Source organism: Austrofundulus limnaeus, unplaced genomic scaffold (genome assembly GCF_001266775.1).
Source record: "Austrofundulus limnaeus strain Quisiro unplaced genomic scaffold, Austrofundulus_limnaeus-1.0 Scaffold296, whole genome shotgun sequence".
Lineage (NCBI taxonomy): Eukaryota > Metazoa > Chordata > Actinopteri > Cyprinodontiformes > Rivulidae > Austrofundulus > Austrofundulus limnaeus.
The window spans coordinates 29509-48698 of NW_013952698.1; the positions used below are offsets into that span (position 1 = coordinate 29509).

The 19190-nt window shown below is 39.4% G+C and overlaps 1 protein-coding gene across 1 annotated transcript in view; it reads right to left on the minus strand.

Annotated features, from left to right (window-relative positions):
• Nucleotides 1-4691: 4691 nt before the first annotated feature.
• LOC106526847 (homeobox protein aristaless-like 4) overlaps nt 4692-19190 on the minus strand; it is a gene marked incomplete at its 5' end in the record, with an annotated part of 15183 nt that continues 684 nt past the window's right edge. Inside the window, 2 exon segments of the mRNA XM_014021544.1 lie at nt 4692-7044; nt 8620-8748. Coding sequence (XP_013876998.1) covers nt 6724-7044; nt 8620-8748 — 450 coding nt within the window.

Sequence of the window (19190 nt, forward strand, 5' to 3'; positions counted from 1 at the left end):
GACAAGATCACTGCAGATCAAGGCCCAGTCAAAAGGGGCTTGACATCTCCAAGATGAAGCTCTTTATGGGTTGGTAAACGAGCAGCAACACATTTCACCTGTGGCAGCCAGGTAGTCCTGAGACACAGGAGAAAACCCACGAAGTGAGCCACTAGAGGTCAGTGACCGTAACACTCCTCAAGTTAGCTTGATTGTAGTCACACGTTAGCTTCAACTGCTATCCGGGTTGTTCGAGTTGTGCGCTTCAGCAGTTTGCTTCTTAGTCAATATTTCGGTAGAAAAGTAACTCCCTTTATGTGCTAACTCAGTAAGCTCGTTTATTTCTTGCTTAATATGGGAGTATTTTAACAAATTCTCAGGTTCTGTCGGGAGCCTTTCACTCACGCTGCCATCTTGTTGGTGTTCCGACCGGAAGTCAGGACCAACTTTTTTGTTGACATCAAATACTGTAATTTGCTGGATGAGTGATTGCACAGAAGACGTTTTGTGACCTAGAAGTTTCAAACATTCAGTGACATAAAACAAATCTAAGTATTGAATTAGACAAAGGCATCCTTCTTTTTTAATTGAGTAAGATCACTCTAATAAAATGCCAAACATAAATTTCCACAGTTTGAGCATGGAAAACACAGGAGATTGTTCCTCTTTGGCTGTTTCACTGGACAAAAACAGCAAGATTTTTTTATTCTGTTCAGGATGTATCTCATTTTGCTTTTGGCACCAGTCTTTTTACAGACTTTTTATTGGTCTGAAATGTGTGGAAATATTTGATTTACAGTTTAGACAGCAGCAGCTTTTATTTTACAGGGAACTGTAAGTTAAAACGCTGGTTATAAAAAAAATCATGACCAATAAGACATTTTTGCTGAAATCTGATATAAGAGCAAATTTACAGGCTGGGTCCTGCTAACGATGGTTCTTAACGAGCAGCTCAGGCATTTAAAGAGCAGACTCACTGACAGGTCAAGTGATGGAAAAAGAAAGGAGTGAATGAGGAATTGGACCTGTCCCCTCCTTGCCAAATCAACAGGGCCTTAATATAGAGGGTTGAACTTTGAAGTGCCCTAATGGTCTTCATGGTCCTGTGACCACGCAGACGTCTGTTAGGGGTGTCACTGGAGCCTGGCTGGAGCAACATGACCCATTAAGTTTAATGAGTGCTGCTCAGAGCACAGAGGGCTGCTCTTCTTCCTATCTGGTTCTGTTGGTTTACCATGGCTGCATTTGACACAATACAGAGCATGGGCAGGATGTCTTTTTAAGTAGGAGTCCTTTTTGACCTTTGTTTTGCTTTATTCTAAAATCAAAAACCAGAAAATACAAACAGGTTAGACTGTTAGATGTCTAAAAGGATGAGGTGAGAGAGGAGGCATTTCATGTCCCCAGAGCCAGCTTTTTTCAGCCAGGGTCACAGTTTTCAGCTAACACCCATGTTACTGATGTAAAATATTTATCCATCCATCCATCCATCCACCATCCATCCATCCATCCATCCATCATCTTCCGCTTTAACCGAAGTCGGGTCGCGGGGGGCAGCAGCTTGAGCAAGGAAGCCCAGACTTCTCTTTCCCCAGCCACCTCTTCCAACTCTTCTGGGAGGACTCCAAGGTGTTCCCAGGCCAGCCGAGAGACATAGTCTCTTCAGCGTGTTCTAGGTCTTCCTCGAGGTCTCCTCCCAGTCGGACATGCCTGAAGAACATCCCTAGGGAGGCGTCCAGGAGGCATACAAATGCCCAAACCACCTCAACTGGCTCCTCTTGATGTGGAGGAGCAGCGGCTCTACTCTGAGTCTCCCCTGGATAACTGTACATCTCACTCTATCTCTATAAGGGAGAGTCCAGCTACCTTCAGAAAACTCATTTTGATCGCTTGTATCCGATCTTGTTCATTTGGTCACTCCCCAAAGTTCGTGACCATAGTTGAGGGTAGGAACGTAGACTGGTCGGTAAACAGAGAGCTTTTCCTTGCAGCTCAGCTCCCTCTTCACCACAACAGATTTGTACAGAGTCTGCAAATCTGCGGAAGTAGATCCATCTATCAATCTCACGGTCCATTCTTCCCTCACTCGTGAACATGACCCCAAGATAGACAGGATAGATAGAAGACAGGCTGTGCCCTCCCATCCATTGACACATTGTATCACAAATGCATTACACAACGAGCAACAAAGATCATCTCAGAGCCCTCTCATCCTGCATTTCATCTGTTTACACTTATGCCTTCTGGAAAATGCTACAGGTCCTTATCAACAAAAACAGTTAGATTCAAATACATTTTTCCCAACTGCCGTACGGTCACTAAGTCAGATCACTAATTAATATCCTTTAGTGCACCCTTTGCTTATTTGTATTGTCTGTTCTGGCACAGAGATGTGAGCATGTCATGCTGTACCGGAAGCAAATTCCACCAACTTGTTGTGTGGTCATTAATAAATGAATCTGAATCTGATACTTGAAGATACAAAAATATCAAATATTAACATACTTGTTTTGATATTTTCTAACAATTTAATTTGTCTGTCCCAAATAAATCCTCAGAAGGATAGATTCAAAGTGTTTTGCTAAAGTTTTATTAAAGTTAGTGTTGGTTTTACTTTACTTACTTTACTCTGATTATATAGAGGAAAATGATCAAATCTGTCAAAGTGAGACTGGGGAAAATCTAGATCTTTAAAACATAAAAAATACACAATTCAGACCTATTTTGAACTTCATTTATTTCAATCTCAGCTGATAACCATCAATAAAATGTTCATTTTGTACAAAGTCCAGCACCTGAGGACATCTCTGTGATGCCGGTCATGAGACTAAATATGGACGGGTTCAGGAAACAGATTCTGACAACTGGGACAAAAAATAAGAGACAACTGTCACAAGAAACATCAAAAAACTTTCCCAGTGCAACAACGTTTTGCTTTATTTGGCACCATCAGAAGTAAAAAAAAAAAGGTTAATTAAGTAAAAGCTGTTTAAAGCCATGAAAAGAAGCTATTATTTTATTTGTAAAAGTTCTTTTAGAATAGCAAACAACACTTGATGGCATTACTGTAATACTTCAGTTTATCTCTGGGAGTCCATTATTTGACAAAGAAGCAAACCTTATATACAAGCAAAAGAACAACATTTTCAAAATTTATATTCACACAATGACAATATAAACTTGGATTTTAATTGATTAATTTCAGTAGTATCAACATAGACGGAGCTGCAGAGGAGAGGAGCACTGAGGAAGGATGAAATTCACTCAGTGTGACAAACTGGAAATTCAGTCACAAGCAGAGTCAGTATCCTGTTTTATCTTCAGTTTTATGGTAATGAACTGGATGTGAAGTCTTCAAGATGCTTTTTTTTTTCTTTTCCTTTCATTTGCTGACATTTGTTTGAGTTCAGCCAGTAAAGAGAGTGTGTGTAGAAAACATAAACAGTATAAGTGTCAATCATCATGTCATCACATCCTGTTGCTTAAATCAAATGAAAGCCTCAACTGTGAACATTATGACTGAGCCTGGCTGTCTGACTGTGGGAACTGTTGAAGCTAAAAACCTGCCAGAGTGGCTCAACAGAAAACCAGTCAGCAGCTCTGTTTAGTAAGACCTGTTCACTTTAAACTTTCATCAAAAGAAAAAAAAAACATTTTTTATCTCATTAAAAGAAGCTGAATGTCTTCGGATTTTAAGAAATGTCACATTTAAATATACATGTTGTGTTTTTTTTTTCAAACTTGTTTAAAAATGCAACAAAAAATTAAAATTAGGTGATAAAGGCTTTCACCCCCTCCCAGACATGTTGCAAAATTGCACTATGAGAGATTAATAATGTCATATTCAGTTTTGGAATGTTAAACAAGGTCAGTTTAGACACAAAAAAATATGAATTACACTGGCAAAACATACTGCCACATATTTAACCATTTGTGACCCATCACATCAAAATGAGGATTAAGTCCAAAAGTTGTATATGGAGAAATAGGCAAATAATAGTGTTTTGACTAAAATGCAAACAAAAAATGCCTTTTGTCAAAATATAAATGCCTTATTAATGTATCATTTAAATGAACTGTCTGAAATTAAATCATGAAACACAATTTTGAAGCACTTTATTGAGCAGTAGCAACAAAAAAACTGATTTTGAGGAAAAACGCCTTAAAATTTTGAGATTCTCCCTGTGAGTTAGCAAAATTGTGTTTCTTTTTAGCTGGGAAATCTCATTATTCAAATATAATTTGAAGTTTCCTCTTTATAAGGACATCAAAAATTCCTCAATAAAATGACATAAAATTAGGATTCAGACCAAACATTTATGTATTATTGTAACCAACAAGACAAATTAAGTCATACATATGGATTTAATTAAGATATCAGAATGATCCAGGTGTCAAAATGTAGCTTTTAAAGCCCATAATCTGAAATTATAATTAGGTCATTTTGACCAAGTTTGACTTAATCCTCATTTCAACATGATGGGTCACATTTTTGGTGTGTTAAAACAGTTTTTACTGGCTCAAAGACCCCTGTAAGGATGTATTTGGAACCATTATGTTTGACTATCAGTCACTGTCAAAACAGTGTTGTGATTCTTTGTTCAAAATATTTTTACAAACACACCATCCATAATGTCTAGTTTGATGTACAGGATGAGTCAAAAGTCATAGAACACTTGTTTTGTTTCAGAAAGAAAAGGGAAAATGTCACGTTTGAATACACCAGCAAGAATTTTTTTATTTAACCTTTATTTAACTTGGCAGAATTGAGGACAGAATCAGTCCAATTTCAAAGTGTTAAAGTGATGTTAGCAGCATCAGTGCTAACATGGGCTAATGTTCAAAACAGTAACAAACTTTCATAGCAATGCTCACCATTCCAACTCCTGACTCACTAAAGGGAACTGTCTGGGTGAGAGGCTCTTACACCCACGCGAGGGCTGTGACACAGGCATGAACCAAGGTCTTCCACTATAACCAATAGGAGAATTATACAGCAATTAAAAATGTCCCAATTTGCACAGAAACATAAATATCCTACCCTTAAGACTCAATTTAGGCAGTTTATCTGAAAAAAAAAGTTTAGATACTCTAAAGCTATGTCCAAAACATGGCCGCCATCTTGAAAGCTGCCACACTAAATCAAGGACAAGTTTTTCCAAAAATACCCCCGCCCCACCTATGACTTACTGAGGTAATTGGAAATGTCATTTTCCTTTTATGTGAAATATAAGGGTGTCCTGTAACTTTTGACTCACACTGTTTAATAATTTGTTGTGTCTTCTTGTTCTTTCTTAACAAATATAAAGCATCACAACTGGAGGTCTGGCGAAAACTTGACTGTGTTTATGTACAAGGAAAGGCACGTATCAGGTTTTAGAAGGAGAGTTTGGTGCTGCAAAGCAATATTTTCAGTTTGCAACTTTGAATTAAGGGTTAAATAGGTGAAGCTAAGGAAAGGGATAAAAAGGATTCAGCTATATCAGCCAAAACACTAATGAAACCTGTGTTTTGTTTCCAAGTTGGAGATCAGCTGGTGACAGTACAGCTCTGCAGGCATGCCTCACTTTAGACGACCATTACAGAAGGCCTACTGATTCAGCCTGCACTCTGTGGCAGATTTTAAGAACAAGACAAATATCCAATGCTCGCTTTTCACCAAAAACAACAACGAATCAAGCATCTGAGCGTGCCTTCTCACCATGCCGGCTGTGTTATTTAGTGTGATGAAGGACACGACATCTCACATTGATGCTAATTAAGTTTGTCTCTTCCTGCTGCTTGCTGATTGAAGCTGGCACGGTGAGCTGGTGTTAAAGGTTGCCGCTGCGTTTTGCAGCATCATGTCTGCCAGTCGAGACCCCGTTTCCTGTAATCTGAACCCTGAGTCGAGCGGGGGAAACCTGCATATGCAGGCCTGGGAGGGGGAAATGACAAGATGCTTTAAAAATTACAGCCTGCCTGCCTGCCTGCCTGCTACCCTGACTAAACTGACACACCATATCTGTTTGTGCTTGATTAGCTTCATGCTGTTTTTTTTTTTTTTTTTTTCCACGGAGACGTAAACTAGCCTGAACAGGTCGGGACGAAAATTATTGCTTTCTGTCACAGATGTAGTTTGCAATAGAAAGTGACAGAAAATAAACTCTAAGCTCTTTTCGAGCATCTGGGATTGCTCACAGTGAGTGGACGTGATGTTAGACAGCTTACAAAATGCAAAGTTTGTTTAAAAGTGCACCTAAACTAATTTATGCAGTATGAGGGAAAGACTGAATGTGTCGGAACAGATAAAATAAAAATGTGAAAAAGGAGACAAACGATGTGAATCTGTCGTGATGTGTTTGATACACAACAGCAGAAGTTATGTATTCTGTTATGATTGCTGTTTAAACCATACTTGTTTGCTCTTGTTTTTCCAAACTTCTCACCAGTTCAGGGACAGCTAGATTTATGGGGTGTGTAAACTCAATAATTCAGTGAGGCCTGAAACATTAAGGAAAGAGGAAAGAAGCAACATCTCTGCATTTTTTTTCAACATCGGCTGACTCTGATTGTCACATTTGCCTTGTGTTGGCTGCTCTATCAGGCTCTCTTATCTCCACAGTCTGTTCATGTGACCTGCATTATCATTAGTGCTTTCAGACCCCAACACCCCCACACCCCCACTTCCTATCCCCTCCACCCCTCAGTGCTTGCTGATGGCTGTTGGCCATACGGAGGCAGGGAGGAACCTGCGACAGGACATCATGTAGCCCAGGAGATGGCTGCGCTGTGTTCCTTGGCCTTCATCCGTAGCGCAGCTATGCTGGAGGACTTGCGGTCTGGATCCATGTTGAGGTCATAACCATTGATCCCCCCGCCGATCCCAGCGCCTCCAAACAGGCTGCCCATGTGTGTCTGTCCCATGTGGCTGCTCCCTGGACTGGGCACGCCCAGGAAGTCAGAGACCCCGCCAGGGCCGTGAGGATGAGGGGGCATGCAGGAGGGAACCGGATCGCACGGCACAACGCAGCCTGGCACTGGAGAGGCTCCACTGCTGCTCCCAATCCACGAGGGGTTCTGGATCTGGAGAAGAACATCAGATGGTTCAGATCTTATAAAGCAGGGATTAATATAAGCAATTATTATCTTACCTGCTGTTAATAGAGCTTTTGTAGAAATATTATTCTTATTCTTCAGACCAGAGATAACAAATGAGCTGAGACCATGGGTTACTGTCATCTTAAAACAACTTCACTCTCTGCAAATGCTACATTTTAAACCTTCACATCATTTTACATTACATTCCTGCTGGAGATGCTGACTCTGAAGTGCAGCAGTTTAGCTTCTCCTGCCAATAATGTTCATGTAAAATACATGAGTGGAAAGTAACAAATTAATTTACTTGGTTTAAGTATGAATTTTGTGTGCTTTGTACATTTTTGAGTGATTTTTCCAAAATGTACTTTCACTTGAGTAAGTTTTATTTCAAGTATTTTACTTAGTTACATTTGAAATCCCATCCGGTACTGAGTAAAAAATCTGAATGTAAATATTAAATGAATTAACGGGAATTAAAATCTGGAGAAGAAAAAAAAAAGCACTGTCAGCCAGCAGCTTTTGGCTCTGTTCCTCACCAGTCAGTCGCTGTGTGATCCGGCTAGAAGTGAACTTTCTTTCTAAATGACAACGATTATGGTTAAACTCCGCCCAGTTGACCCACCGCTTCTGCTGGAGTAGAGTGAAGCTCAGCGAGAGGCCATGTCTCGGCTCCTCACCTCTGTTAACTAGCAGTTAATTAAACCTTCCACCATTCAAGATGAGTTAAAAATAAAGACATGAACACCTGGAACACCTGGACGTGTTTAAGAGACTCTGGCTTCAAGTTGCTGTTAGTTGCAGCTTTTCTCCCTGCACAGCCTCACCTGTTTAAAACATGCTGTATCAAATGTTTTGTATGTAAAAAAACAGCTTTTACTTAAAGTATTTTTTTACTGATTTACTTTTTACTTTTATTTGAGTGGATTTACACAGGTACTTTTACTTGTACTTGAGTCAAATTTCAACTGAGTTACTTTACTTTTACTTGAGTAGATTATTTTAGTACTTTTTCCACCGCTGGTAAAATGAAATTGACTGCAATGAAAATAGTGTTTACATTAACTCTATGACATTTTTGATATTGAAGTCATTTTGACACAGCAGTAGTTTGGTCCTGGTCCTGACCAGACTGGCTGTTAGCTCATCAGTTTGAATAAAAAAAATAAAGGTTTTTTTTTTCCCGAATTGAGATTTCTCAAAAAGCTTTCTACAACAGGTAAGACAACAACTGCAATTAGTATTTCCAGAGACATCAGTTTCATAATGTTTGAACTGGTACTTTAAGTGTCAATAAATGAATTTAAAATATCAGACAAAAATAAAGGATTTGTGCAAAAAATGACAGATAAACCTACACAAACATGTCAATTATCACTCATCTGGCTTTAAAACATGACACTAAATCAATAATATGGTTGTTTGTAACTAATGGATTCACAAATCAGCACCTTTTAAAAAAGGTGAAAAAATGCTTTTGATGTTCAGTTTTTGCAGGTTTAATAATTTACATTACAAGTGTCTTTGATGGGCAATGAGTGAAAGGCCACTTATTTGCTTTACCTGAGCGTAATTTTCAGGTCGGGTGAGAAGAGGCAGCTCATACGCAGTGGAGAAATGTGTGCGGACTTGTTGCATTTGACCGAAACGCTCTCTCTTCCTCCACTTGGCTCTGCGATTCTGGAACCACACCTGAGAGGAAAACAGTCCATCAGGAGAAGTCATATTTCTGTCAAACTCTTACATTGTAAGCAACACAAAGTGCTTTGTGTAGAAAAAATAGATAAATAGATAAATAAACGGGTCATCTTCTTTAGTAAGAAAGTCAATGTAAGAAACTAAAGCCCATAAAAATTGAGTGAAGCGAATTAATTCTGCCACACATAAAACCATCCAGGCCCTGTAGTTTCAGGACTTGACGTTGCTTTAAAGTGTCGTCCACAGTGAGCTATTGATGTGAAAGTGATGAGACTCCCTTGGTGCTGAATGTTTCAGCTCCACCCTTTGATACTCAGGCATCTGCCTCCCTTCACACTGCCAGTGTCGACAGATCCACATCTGGGCCTGCAGCTGCTCATAAATCACTCTCAGAGAGGTGTGCTCCCCCCCCCACACACACACGCCAGCACAGCGGGATACAGGAGGGAATCCCTGAAACAAGTGCCGAACCTCTGACCAACATGACAGGTGAGTATTGACAAACATGGTTTTAACCCTGGGTTTACTAAGAATCGTTTGCAGAGCTTTTGGCAGGTTTGTTGTCGGCCATCAGTGGAGTGGAAAAACAGGCAGCCTTTTAGAGTTTGTGGGTTCAGTAACCTGCTGACAGATCAAGTGCAGACTCCCCGCTACACTTCTGCTTTAATCCATGAAAGCATGGCTGAAGGCAGGATGGGAGCTATGAGTAATGTGCTCTCTGCAAAAATTAAAAGGTGATGTCCTGAAAGGGGGGCGTTGTGATACACAAAAACCCAGGATTATCTGTGTTATCATTTCTGTCTACCAAATCATAATTATTTTCTAAATTCTAATAACATTTTTATTGATATTATTTCTATCTACAGCCAAAGTGTGTGTAAGTAAAAATTAGGCATCTTAATTCTGTACTATAAATAAATTAACTGACTGAATGCTATGCCCTTCTTCCTGTTTGATACAATGAATTTGAAACATGGTGTTTGGGCATCTAAGCTGTCTTTACATTTAAAAAGATAAATCTGCACACAGCGCTGAGAAAAACAAAATGCTGCCTCTAAATTTATTCATTAATCAGAGGCTTTCTACTGTAATTCTACACAACATTCATATTTAAATGTCCAAAATTTAAAAATGCTGATTTTTTTCTGTCCCTTACAAAATATTATCCTGAACAAATTAGTGAATTTTCAAATAATTGATAATTGGTGAATGCATTGGCTGCAACCCAAGCAATGCACTTTTAGAATGATCAGTTCCTTTATCACTTCCACCTCCAAAACCAAAATTATGATAATGTAAGGCTTCTAAACGGTACACCACAAACCAATGGTTGACAGATGGGGTGAAAGAAAAACTGGCAGAGCAGAATCCAAAGAGACCATAAAAAGAGACCTTTGACTCCAAAAGAGACATTTTCTTCCACTGTCCAAGTATGTTGCAGGTTCCTGTTATTTCTGTTTTTAGTCTCTGTATGATAATTTTAGCTGAAAAAACTGGTAAGGGTTTGTGGTGGTGAAAAAAGAGATTTAGTTTAAAAAAATTAAAGTTTGGATGAACTAACCCATTCTCACTCCCAAGTCGTCACATATTGACGCTTTTCCAAGGTTCCCTCTATGTCCGATTTTGACGCACTGGGTACCCCCCTCACGTCAGTTACTGACGAGATGGGGCGAAATCTGTTGTCATATTTTCAGAAAGTGTAGAAAATGCGCAAAAACTACCGTTTCGAAGCCTGAAATTACCTTTGTTCACTTTAGACATCCTGTCCCTGACCCTAGTACCTAAAATTAACCATTTTTAGAAAATGTAGGAAATTCACGTCAACATGTTCCAAAGCCTGAAATTACCTAATATTCACCATGGACATCCTACCCCTGATCCCAGTACCTAAACTTAACCATTAATCCTGATCCCTCATGTTAACCTCAGACCCCCGACCCAAAGACCCATGGTGGCGCAACCCGGAAAAGCCGCGGGCGTCAAGGACTGACGTGACGGGGGTACCCGGCGCGTCAAAATCGGACGTAGAGGGAACCTTGGAAAAGCGTCAATATGTGACGAGTCGGGAGTGAGAATGTGTAGACATTACCGATTACAAGTTTTGTTCACTTTTGATTTTATTTTGTGTTTATAATGCAACCAAGATAAGTCCTATTTAGATTTGGTGCTCTTTTTTTTAACCAAGACTTTGGGTAAAGAATGAGACATAATTAATGTAATTAATGTGCACAAAGATTTCTTACAGGTACTTGTGTTGTTATCTACAATGAAACTTTACATTCAGTAAGAGGAGGAGAAACTTATAACTCAGTGTGTTACCAGAACACAACATGAACAGATGACAAGCCTCCACACTGTATCTAATGGTCTGTGAGGCCTTTATGAAAGGTTTTTCATGATGGAGTTTTTTTTTACAATAATCTGGGTTTGGTGTTGATGTTAACTAAATTTTTATGTTTTATATTTTGTGAGCCTGATGGTAATTTGTTAACCCTTGTGTTTTTTTCCCTGTACATCTGGTCTGCTGGTCTACACAGCTCATTCTGTCATTTTAGTATTTTTATGGTCTCAGGTCTTCAGTTGCTTCATGACATCAATGACATAATACAGAAAATAATTCCTGCCACTGCATTGTTGACAGTCTTTAAAGTTCCTCAAAGTGATACTTGAGTAAAAGTACAAGTAATTTATCAGTATTAAAAGTAAAAGTATAGAGTAAAAGTGAGTGGTTAGATTTTCAAAAATTACTTTTTTTTGGAGGTGACCTCCCCAAAAAACTTTTTTCTAACGACCATAATGAATATAATGTTATTTTAAAATGTTAATGCTGAAATTGTGAGGATACACTAGCCTGCCTGTTTCAGCTGCATATATCTCTGCATCGGTCATCTTCATACAAGCCTACATATGTCTGATACGTTTTGCTGGAGTGAGACATTTGTGTCATTTACAGTTCTGATGGACCGTACAACCCAAAGTGTGTGTGGATGATTTACATTTAAACTTCTCATCCAGCCACAAAAATTCAATCCAAGTGGAAAATTACGACATATCTGGATTTTTTTTAAACAATAACAAGCCAGAATGAAAACAAGCCAACATGAAATTGAAGTAATGACATACTAATCCTCACATTCACATCAAATGTAAGAACTAAAAAGTACAGATAACTGTATGAAAATGTAAGGAGTAGAAGTAAACAATTAGATAAAATAATTACTCAATTAAAGTAAAGACAACAAAAAATTCTCCTATAGTAAAGTAACAGAGTACTTGCACTTAGTTACTTTACACCTCTGGTTGTTCAGATATTTCCTGTACAGAAACAGCAAGTAATGACAAAGAGGAACACCTGCATATAAAGAGAGCATTGCTAGAATGGCTAACAACATGGACAATAGTAAATAATCAGATGTTTCTTTAGACTGTTTGGAGTCACTATCAGAAAATGACAAAGAAGATTCAGAATTTCCTGTTTCACTTTGGCCGTGCCAGGTAAAAAGAAATGACCAGTTCTGAGACAAAATGGGTAAAATCACATGTAATGTGCCAAATCTTTCAACAATGAGATGTTTTCTTCCACTTTTTTGTATTTGTAGAACATGCATATCACAGACAATGTGACTATGCACCCAATGTTCATGTTCTATAAGGTTCCTTAAATGCCGTCCAGTTTTCATGAGAACTGTAGCTAACATAACAAACATGTATGCAAAGACACAAGCGAAAACATGCTCAGCAGCCTTTTGTTTCCATTGATGTGTGATAGAAAAGTTCCAAATGACTGATTTAGTCTAATGCAACATTTATTGGATGGGTCAGTCAAACAAGTTAGTTGAAAGCAACACATTAAGAAGTACAATATTTTCTACTATATGGCACAATTTTAAATAACTAAAAAAATACAACAAACATTTTTTTCCTAGAGAAATTTCTCTCTTCTCATTGGAAGAGTAGAGAAGAATAAAGTGGATGATGGGAGTCTCTGCATGTTTATTTGTTTCTTCTGCATTTATTTGTTGGTTGTCTGAATCTTCTCCCAAGAGAGAAAAACTTCTTCAAAGAAACGAAAGAGACTAAGCCCACTTCAACATGGGGCCTTGAACTCAGATTGTGGGTTGATTCCCAGCCCAATCAGCTTGTGGTTTTTACAATCCCTGACATGCAGTTTCCCCACAGTCACTCTCTTGATTTGCCATCCCACCAACCTCAATTTCTCTCACTGTCATCACTTCTCTTAGATCAGATGTGCACAATAAGATTCAGAATTTAGCTGTGTTACAAAAACATGTAGGATAATGATTTATTCTGGTATTCAAATGTTTTTTTTCTAATGAGGAAAAACTAAAATATAACAGACATTTCTTTATCCTCTTATTTTCTTGTTCATCATAGAGCATCTTGTTTATTAGAAGCTGACGTAAAGAGATGTCTGACTCAAACATTCCTCGGTCAGCTGGTGAGATTAAAGGACAGTTTCCTCTCTCAAAGGTGTAAGCTGATATCTGAGGTTATTGCTAAACCCCAAGGTCAAGGTGAAGGGTTGCTGCTCTTTGAATTATATCATATGTTTGGAGTGGGGCTCTGGGTCTATGTTCTCCACCCCCTCTGAGGATTTAGGGGTCTGTTATTGCTAAAGTTTTTCATGTCTTTCTTTTGGTGGAACTTGAGTTACATGAGCTCATTACCTTACAGCTCTCCAAATATAAAGCACACACTAAAGGGCCCTGACTGGATTTATAGATCACGTTCTGTTGCATTTATATTTAAGCACATGCTACATTGCTAACAATGTCAACAATTTCAATCGAAAGAGTTCATTGTAATTCAAGCACATCTACTTTATGAACCTTTACAACAACGTCAGTTGTGCAGTACAAAGATAAGGGCCAAACACACAGGCAGCAGGAAGCATATTGATTGTCTGCATCTTCTGCCGCTAAGCCGTAGTCAGGTTGCAGAGGCAACTGGTCCAGGAGAGAAACCCAAACATCCTGCTGCCCAGCAACAGTTTCCAGCTCATTCTGGGAGACCCCAAGGTGTTCCCATGCCAGAGAAGATACATAATGCCTCCAGTGAGTCCTGGGTCTTCCCGGGGCCTCCTACCAGTGGCACTTGTCTGAACACCTCCAAAGGGAGGCATCCAGGAGGCATCCTAATCAGGTGTCCGAACCACCTCAACTGACTCCTTTTAATGTGGAGGAGCAGCGGCTCTACTCCGGATCCCCTCGGATAATGGAGTTCCTCACCCTATCTGGCTGAGCCCAGACACCCTACAAAGGAAGCTCATTTTGGTCATTTGTATCCAGGATCTCATTCTTTTGGTCACGATCCACGCCTCGTGACCATAGGTGAGGGTTGGAACATAGACAGACCAGTATATCGAGAGCTTTGCCTTTTGACTCAGCTCTTTCTTCAACACAACTGACCGAAGCAACGCCCTCATTACTGAGAATGAGGCCCCAGTCTTATTATCCATCTGTCGCTCCATCCTACCATCACTTGTGAACAAGACACCCAGAGAGGGGGCATTAGATAAATTGACTCTCATCCCAGCTGCTTCACACTGTGCTACAAACTGTGCCAGTGAACGCTGAAAGTCTTGGCTCGAAGACACCAATGAAACCACAACATCCACATCAGAGCTGAGAATCTGTGGGTACCAAACCAGATACCCTCATCTCCAAGACTGCCCCTTAAAAGCATGTCCACAAACACCACAAACAGGATCAGAGACAGCAGCCGTGGCAGAGTCCAACTCGCACTGAGGATGAGCTCGACTTTGTGCCAACAATGCAAACATATCAATTTATGCCTCCATTATTTTTGATTATGATGCCTATCAGTGTTGCTGCTCTGTATGTGTAGTCTCTCACTGCTTGGACATTCCTGTAGCAGCTCTTGTCTCATGCTTTTGTTGGCACTTCCCCTTTTCTTGTTTAATTGTAGTCACTGTTGTCAAGTTTGGAAGCAAGGGTGTAGGAACCATTCTGTGATAACCTGATGACACAGAAGATGATGCACAACACGAGTTCTGTGGAAGGTGCCGACCAAAAATGGGTGAATCTGAGCAAAATTGAGAGACATAAATACCAGAGAGGCAGCCAGTAAGGAAGCAAACTTCTGAAACAATGCACTTCTGGACATTGTTGCTTCTCAGATGGTGCTGCAGTTAATGCAGTCACAGAGCTAACTAGGAGGGTGTGTCCCAAACATTTCTGATCAGTAACTCTTGTCATGCATTGCTTGGTTTAGAACAATTGTTAAATGTTTGTTTGATTTTGTTACTTATTGACTCTTTGAAAATTAAATATGTAACAATTTGTTTAGTGAGTATTTATTGGTATCAAATTTGACAACATTTGGTGGAAAAGACTGTTACGAAATACTTGACAGATTTTGAAGATAGCCATAAGTTGTTTTGAAGTTTAATGTTGTCGATGAACATTGATTAAATCAAGATTCTAGTCATCAGTACATTAGCTTATTTACACAGCAAACATACAGTATGTATTCTTTATTCCACATCTGTGTTTTGTATTATTTATTTAAGGTTCACGGTTTTTGGTTGTTTAAGGTTTAAGCTACCTTTTCCTTTTAGTTATCTTCATTTCTGTTGAAGTCTATCTTCTTGTAAATATCATAAATACAGCTCTGCCACTTTGACCTCTCATTCATGATATCCATTTGTGGAGTGCACCACCCTGTTTTAAAATAGCTTCGATAACTTCTTTATACTTTAGAAAAGGGTGACCAATCTTTCTAGAACAACCCATAACAGCAGCTTGACTGATCGATCACTTTAAGAAGGAATTCTGCTTCTTAAGTAAATTAGAACTCTGTTTTATCAGTCAAAAGTTTGTGTATAATGTTGCATGTTTGACTTATTTTTTAAACACAAGTGACTTCTGTAAATAGTATTTATTCTTAGTGCTTGTTTGAAGTACCTTATTTTACTTAGACACTCACAGAATGTAAATGGAAATGACAATTTCCTGTTCAAGTTTCTCATTACTGACCAAAGTCAAGCTCTTCTTACTGGTGTGCATCTTTTTTCAGTCGTGTTAATATTTCATTTGTTTAGTCGGTTAAAGAAATGCATTATGTCATAAATATTATCCTCAGCAGCCACTTGAATGTCTCAAGTGTTGGTATTTTAAAACAAAATTTATATTAGCTGTCATCTCCATCATTACAAATCAAGATGATTTCACTTCTTTCCTTATCTAAATCTCCGTCCCCCTACTCCCACTTCTCTCCTGAAGCTCATCATCATCTGTCCCTCTGCACCCCCAAACACATCGACCTCTCCCTCCATGTCACTCTCCTCCCACCTCCCTTTTAAGTCAGCGGAGGGAAGAGGGGATATTGGAAAGTGAGATGGGAGAATGTTCAAACTGGGGCTTGTTTTCATTTCATGTTTAATTTCCTGACGCCTAAGCCCTCGGCTTTCCGTGGCTAACCTCTGTGACCTTTTGAAAGCGTGCAGACAAGAGCCGTGGACCAGGCGTCCACACACACACACACACACACACACACACACACACATATACACACACACAGAAACTGCAGACATTTGCATACCATGTTACATACAGATTTCAAAAGCGACTCAGCCACAAACGTAGCTTTTTAACCTGGACCGTCTAGATTTAAGCACCCAAAGTCTGAGAACATGTATTCCCCTCATGTTGATTTGTGACTCCAGAGTGTGTCGTGTTTCACTGAGGGTTTGTTCTCGTAGCGTTTTCCTTTGAACAGCAGCAGGACTGTGACCCGAGCCAAATACTTGGGAAGACAGATAATTCAGAGAACTTTATGGAGTCAGATATGTCCTTTCACTTCCCAGTGCCTTCCATCGGGTTTTTTTTTTTTTTTCCAGTTTGAAAAATGGAGTTTTTGCAAATGCACGTTTCTAGTTTCTATATTTATCCTTACAAACTGCAGTGGTACATCCTGTAGAAGATACCCCGGAAAAAGAAATGCACTGACGGCAAAACAAAAACTACTCTTGTTTATATTGTTTAGCAGACATCTGCAGAGAAGGTGGCTCGCTGCTCTTGGAGCTCAGAGCTTGGCGGTGATACAGTAATTGCTAAAGACGCTGACAGCAAAATGCAGCTTTACAGAGCCATTATAGAGCTTTATTTATGCTCCGGAGCCAGCAGGCAGAGGAGGAGGAAGCAGGAGAGAGGGGAGGGCTAGGGTCTCCAGCTACAAAAGCAGCTTTGAAGTCCAGCCGTCTCACCTCATCTCTGTCATGCAAGTCCACTGCAGTTGATAGACTGCTTCACTCACACACGCACAACCCCCTCTTCCATAAAAAGAAAAAGTGAGCAGCGTGGTAAAGTTCAAGTCTGAGGGTGGAAGCTAATTGTTCTAAATAAAGTAGTGGCAGAAAAAAAAGTCGTGTGATTATAAAGACCTGAGGTTTTCGCTTCATGAAGGCTTTTTTCTTCAAAATGAGGATGAAACTGAAGGACCTTCATGTTGGCAGAAAACATCTGCAGCCCGTGTTTCTGTTGCTGTTATGTTAGAGATGAAAAAGATTCTGCAATTGCTTGCCAGGCTTGATGTACCCCTCGGTGCTCAACAACCCAACATCCCTGGTCTTTGTCTCGATGGACCTTCAGCTGAAATTGTGGGCTTTAGTCTTGATTGCCTGCATATTTGGAGCCTGATTTTAGAAGTTTGGGTTAAACCTCACAGTGACTCTGCTGTGTGCTCGTCAAATATGAAAAAAAAAGTTAATTATATTCATCTGGGGAGTGGATGGGTCTGTGTGAACGCTACATGAATGTACTTATTTTACTGTATCACCCCAAGGACTAGGCCAGGTTCTCTGTCCCTGACTATGTCTCACACTGCACGTGGAAATTGAAAGTGGCATCTGAGAGCGTCTTTTATATCCACGCCAAATATAGCTTTGATGAATATCCATGTGTTTTCTTTCCATGCCTCCAGACTCGTGCGGTAAATGCAGTTTAAAACATGGCCGTGCTGGAGAGAAACCCTTGGCCTCTGACCTGTTGCAAAAGTCTGCACCACGTGAGAGCGGAAAGCAGAGTATTCCTTTAGCTTTCACCCGCCCAGCTCTCACACAAAACTGGCGAGCAGATAGAGAGATTTAGAACAATCGGTCTTGTTGTTCTGCTGCTCAAAGACAATCACTGTCAACTTGCCCAGTGTTAAGTCTTTCAGCATTGTCTGTCAGGTCCCAGAGTGATTGTTAGTGTGCAAATATTAAAGACAACTCCATCCAACAAAGCATGCGCTTTCCAGCAAGTGTGTCACAACAGCAAACTGTGTGTTAAAGATCAAGTGACGAATTAAGCTGGAGCGACAGCATCAACCTTTCCTCAATTTCAAGCCAGCATCAGTTTTAACATGATTGTAATCGGTTCTAAATTTTACACATTGGTTTTATCGATTTAAAAGTCATTTTTCGTTTAAATTGTCATTGCTGTACTTGATTTAACAAAATACCAATTTTATTCTACAATATGAAATCCATCAAACCATATCCTTGTGCTTTTTAGTCCAAACCACAAAATCTCACTGGGCTGCAATGGTTTGGAAACTAGTTGGTGACTCAAAATTTTAGTTTGTTGCAAGAAAATTAGCAAATTTCCCCAAATAATATTCCCTCGAAGTTTTCTTACTGAATTCTGAGAGTTTGTGACCAAGTGACCAATGAGCCATGTGGCTGTGTTGCTTTGGTCACCTAATTTTTTTTATTATACAACACTTTTTGTGTGTGCAGCTTGAAAAATTGTGTTCTAGGACAGACACATTTTATCACACATCTCCACCTACAACTCTAGTTTTATGATTTAATCTGTATGCAATTTTTAATCTATTGGAGTACACTTCAGAAGTTAAGTTAGGCATTTCTGGCAGGCCGAACAGAAGTCATGTGGGCCTTAATTTGACACACATGGTGTATATTTTCAGTCAACGACTTGTATCAGAATCAGAATCAGAATCAGATTTATTGCCATTGTCAATGAACAGGATTCACAGACTAGGAATTTGCTTCGGTGTAAAGGTGCAGTAGGTATAAAATATAACAACAGAAGAAAATACAAAGACTAAAGGAAAAATATACTAAAAAATACAGAATTCAATACAGTATTAGGAGCAGACAATATATTTGGCGTAGTGCAGTTAGATCCAATGATAAAAAGTCACCAGAAAAACAATATAGTCAGAGTTGTGCTGTTTAAGAAACCAGTGATAAAGTGGCCAAGGCAGAGTTTTAGAGACACATGTTCTAAATGTTCTAAATGGTCAAGAGTCTGACGGCAGAGGGGAAGAAACTGTTCTTATGATGGGATGTTCTGGTCCAAATGGAGCAAATGTATCCAAATGTATGCTTGAGTAGAGACATACATCATACATACATGAAGGACACCAAAGTCTTGTATATATATATA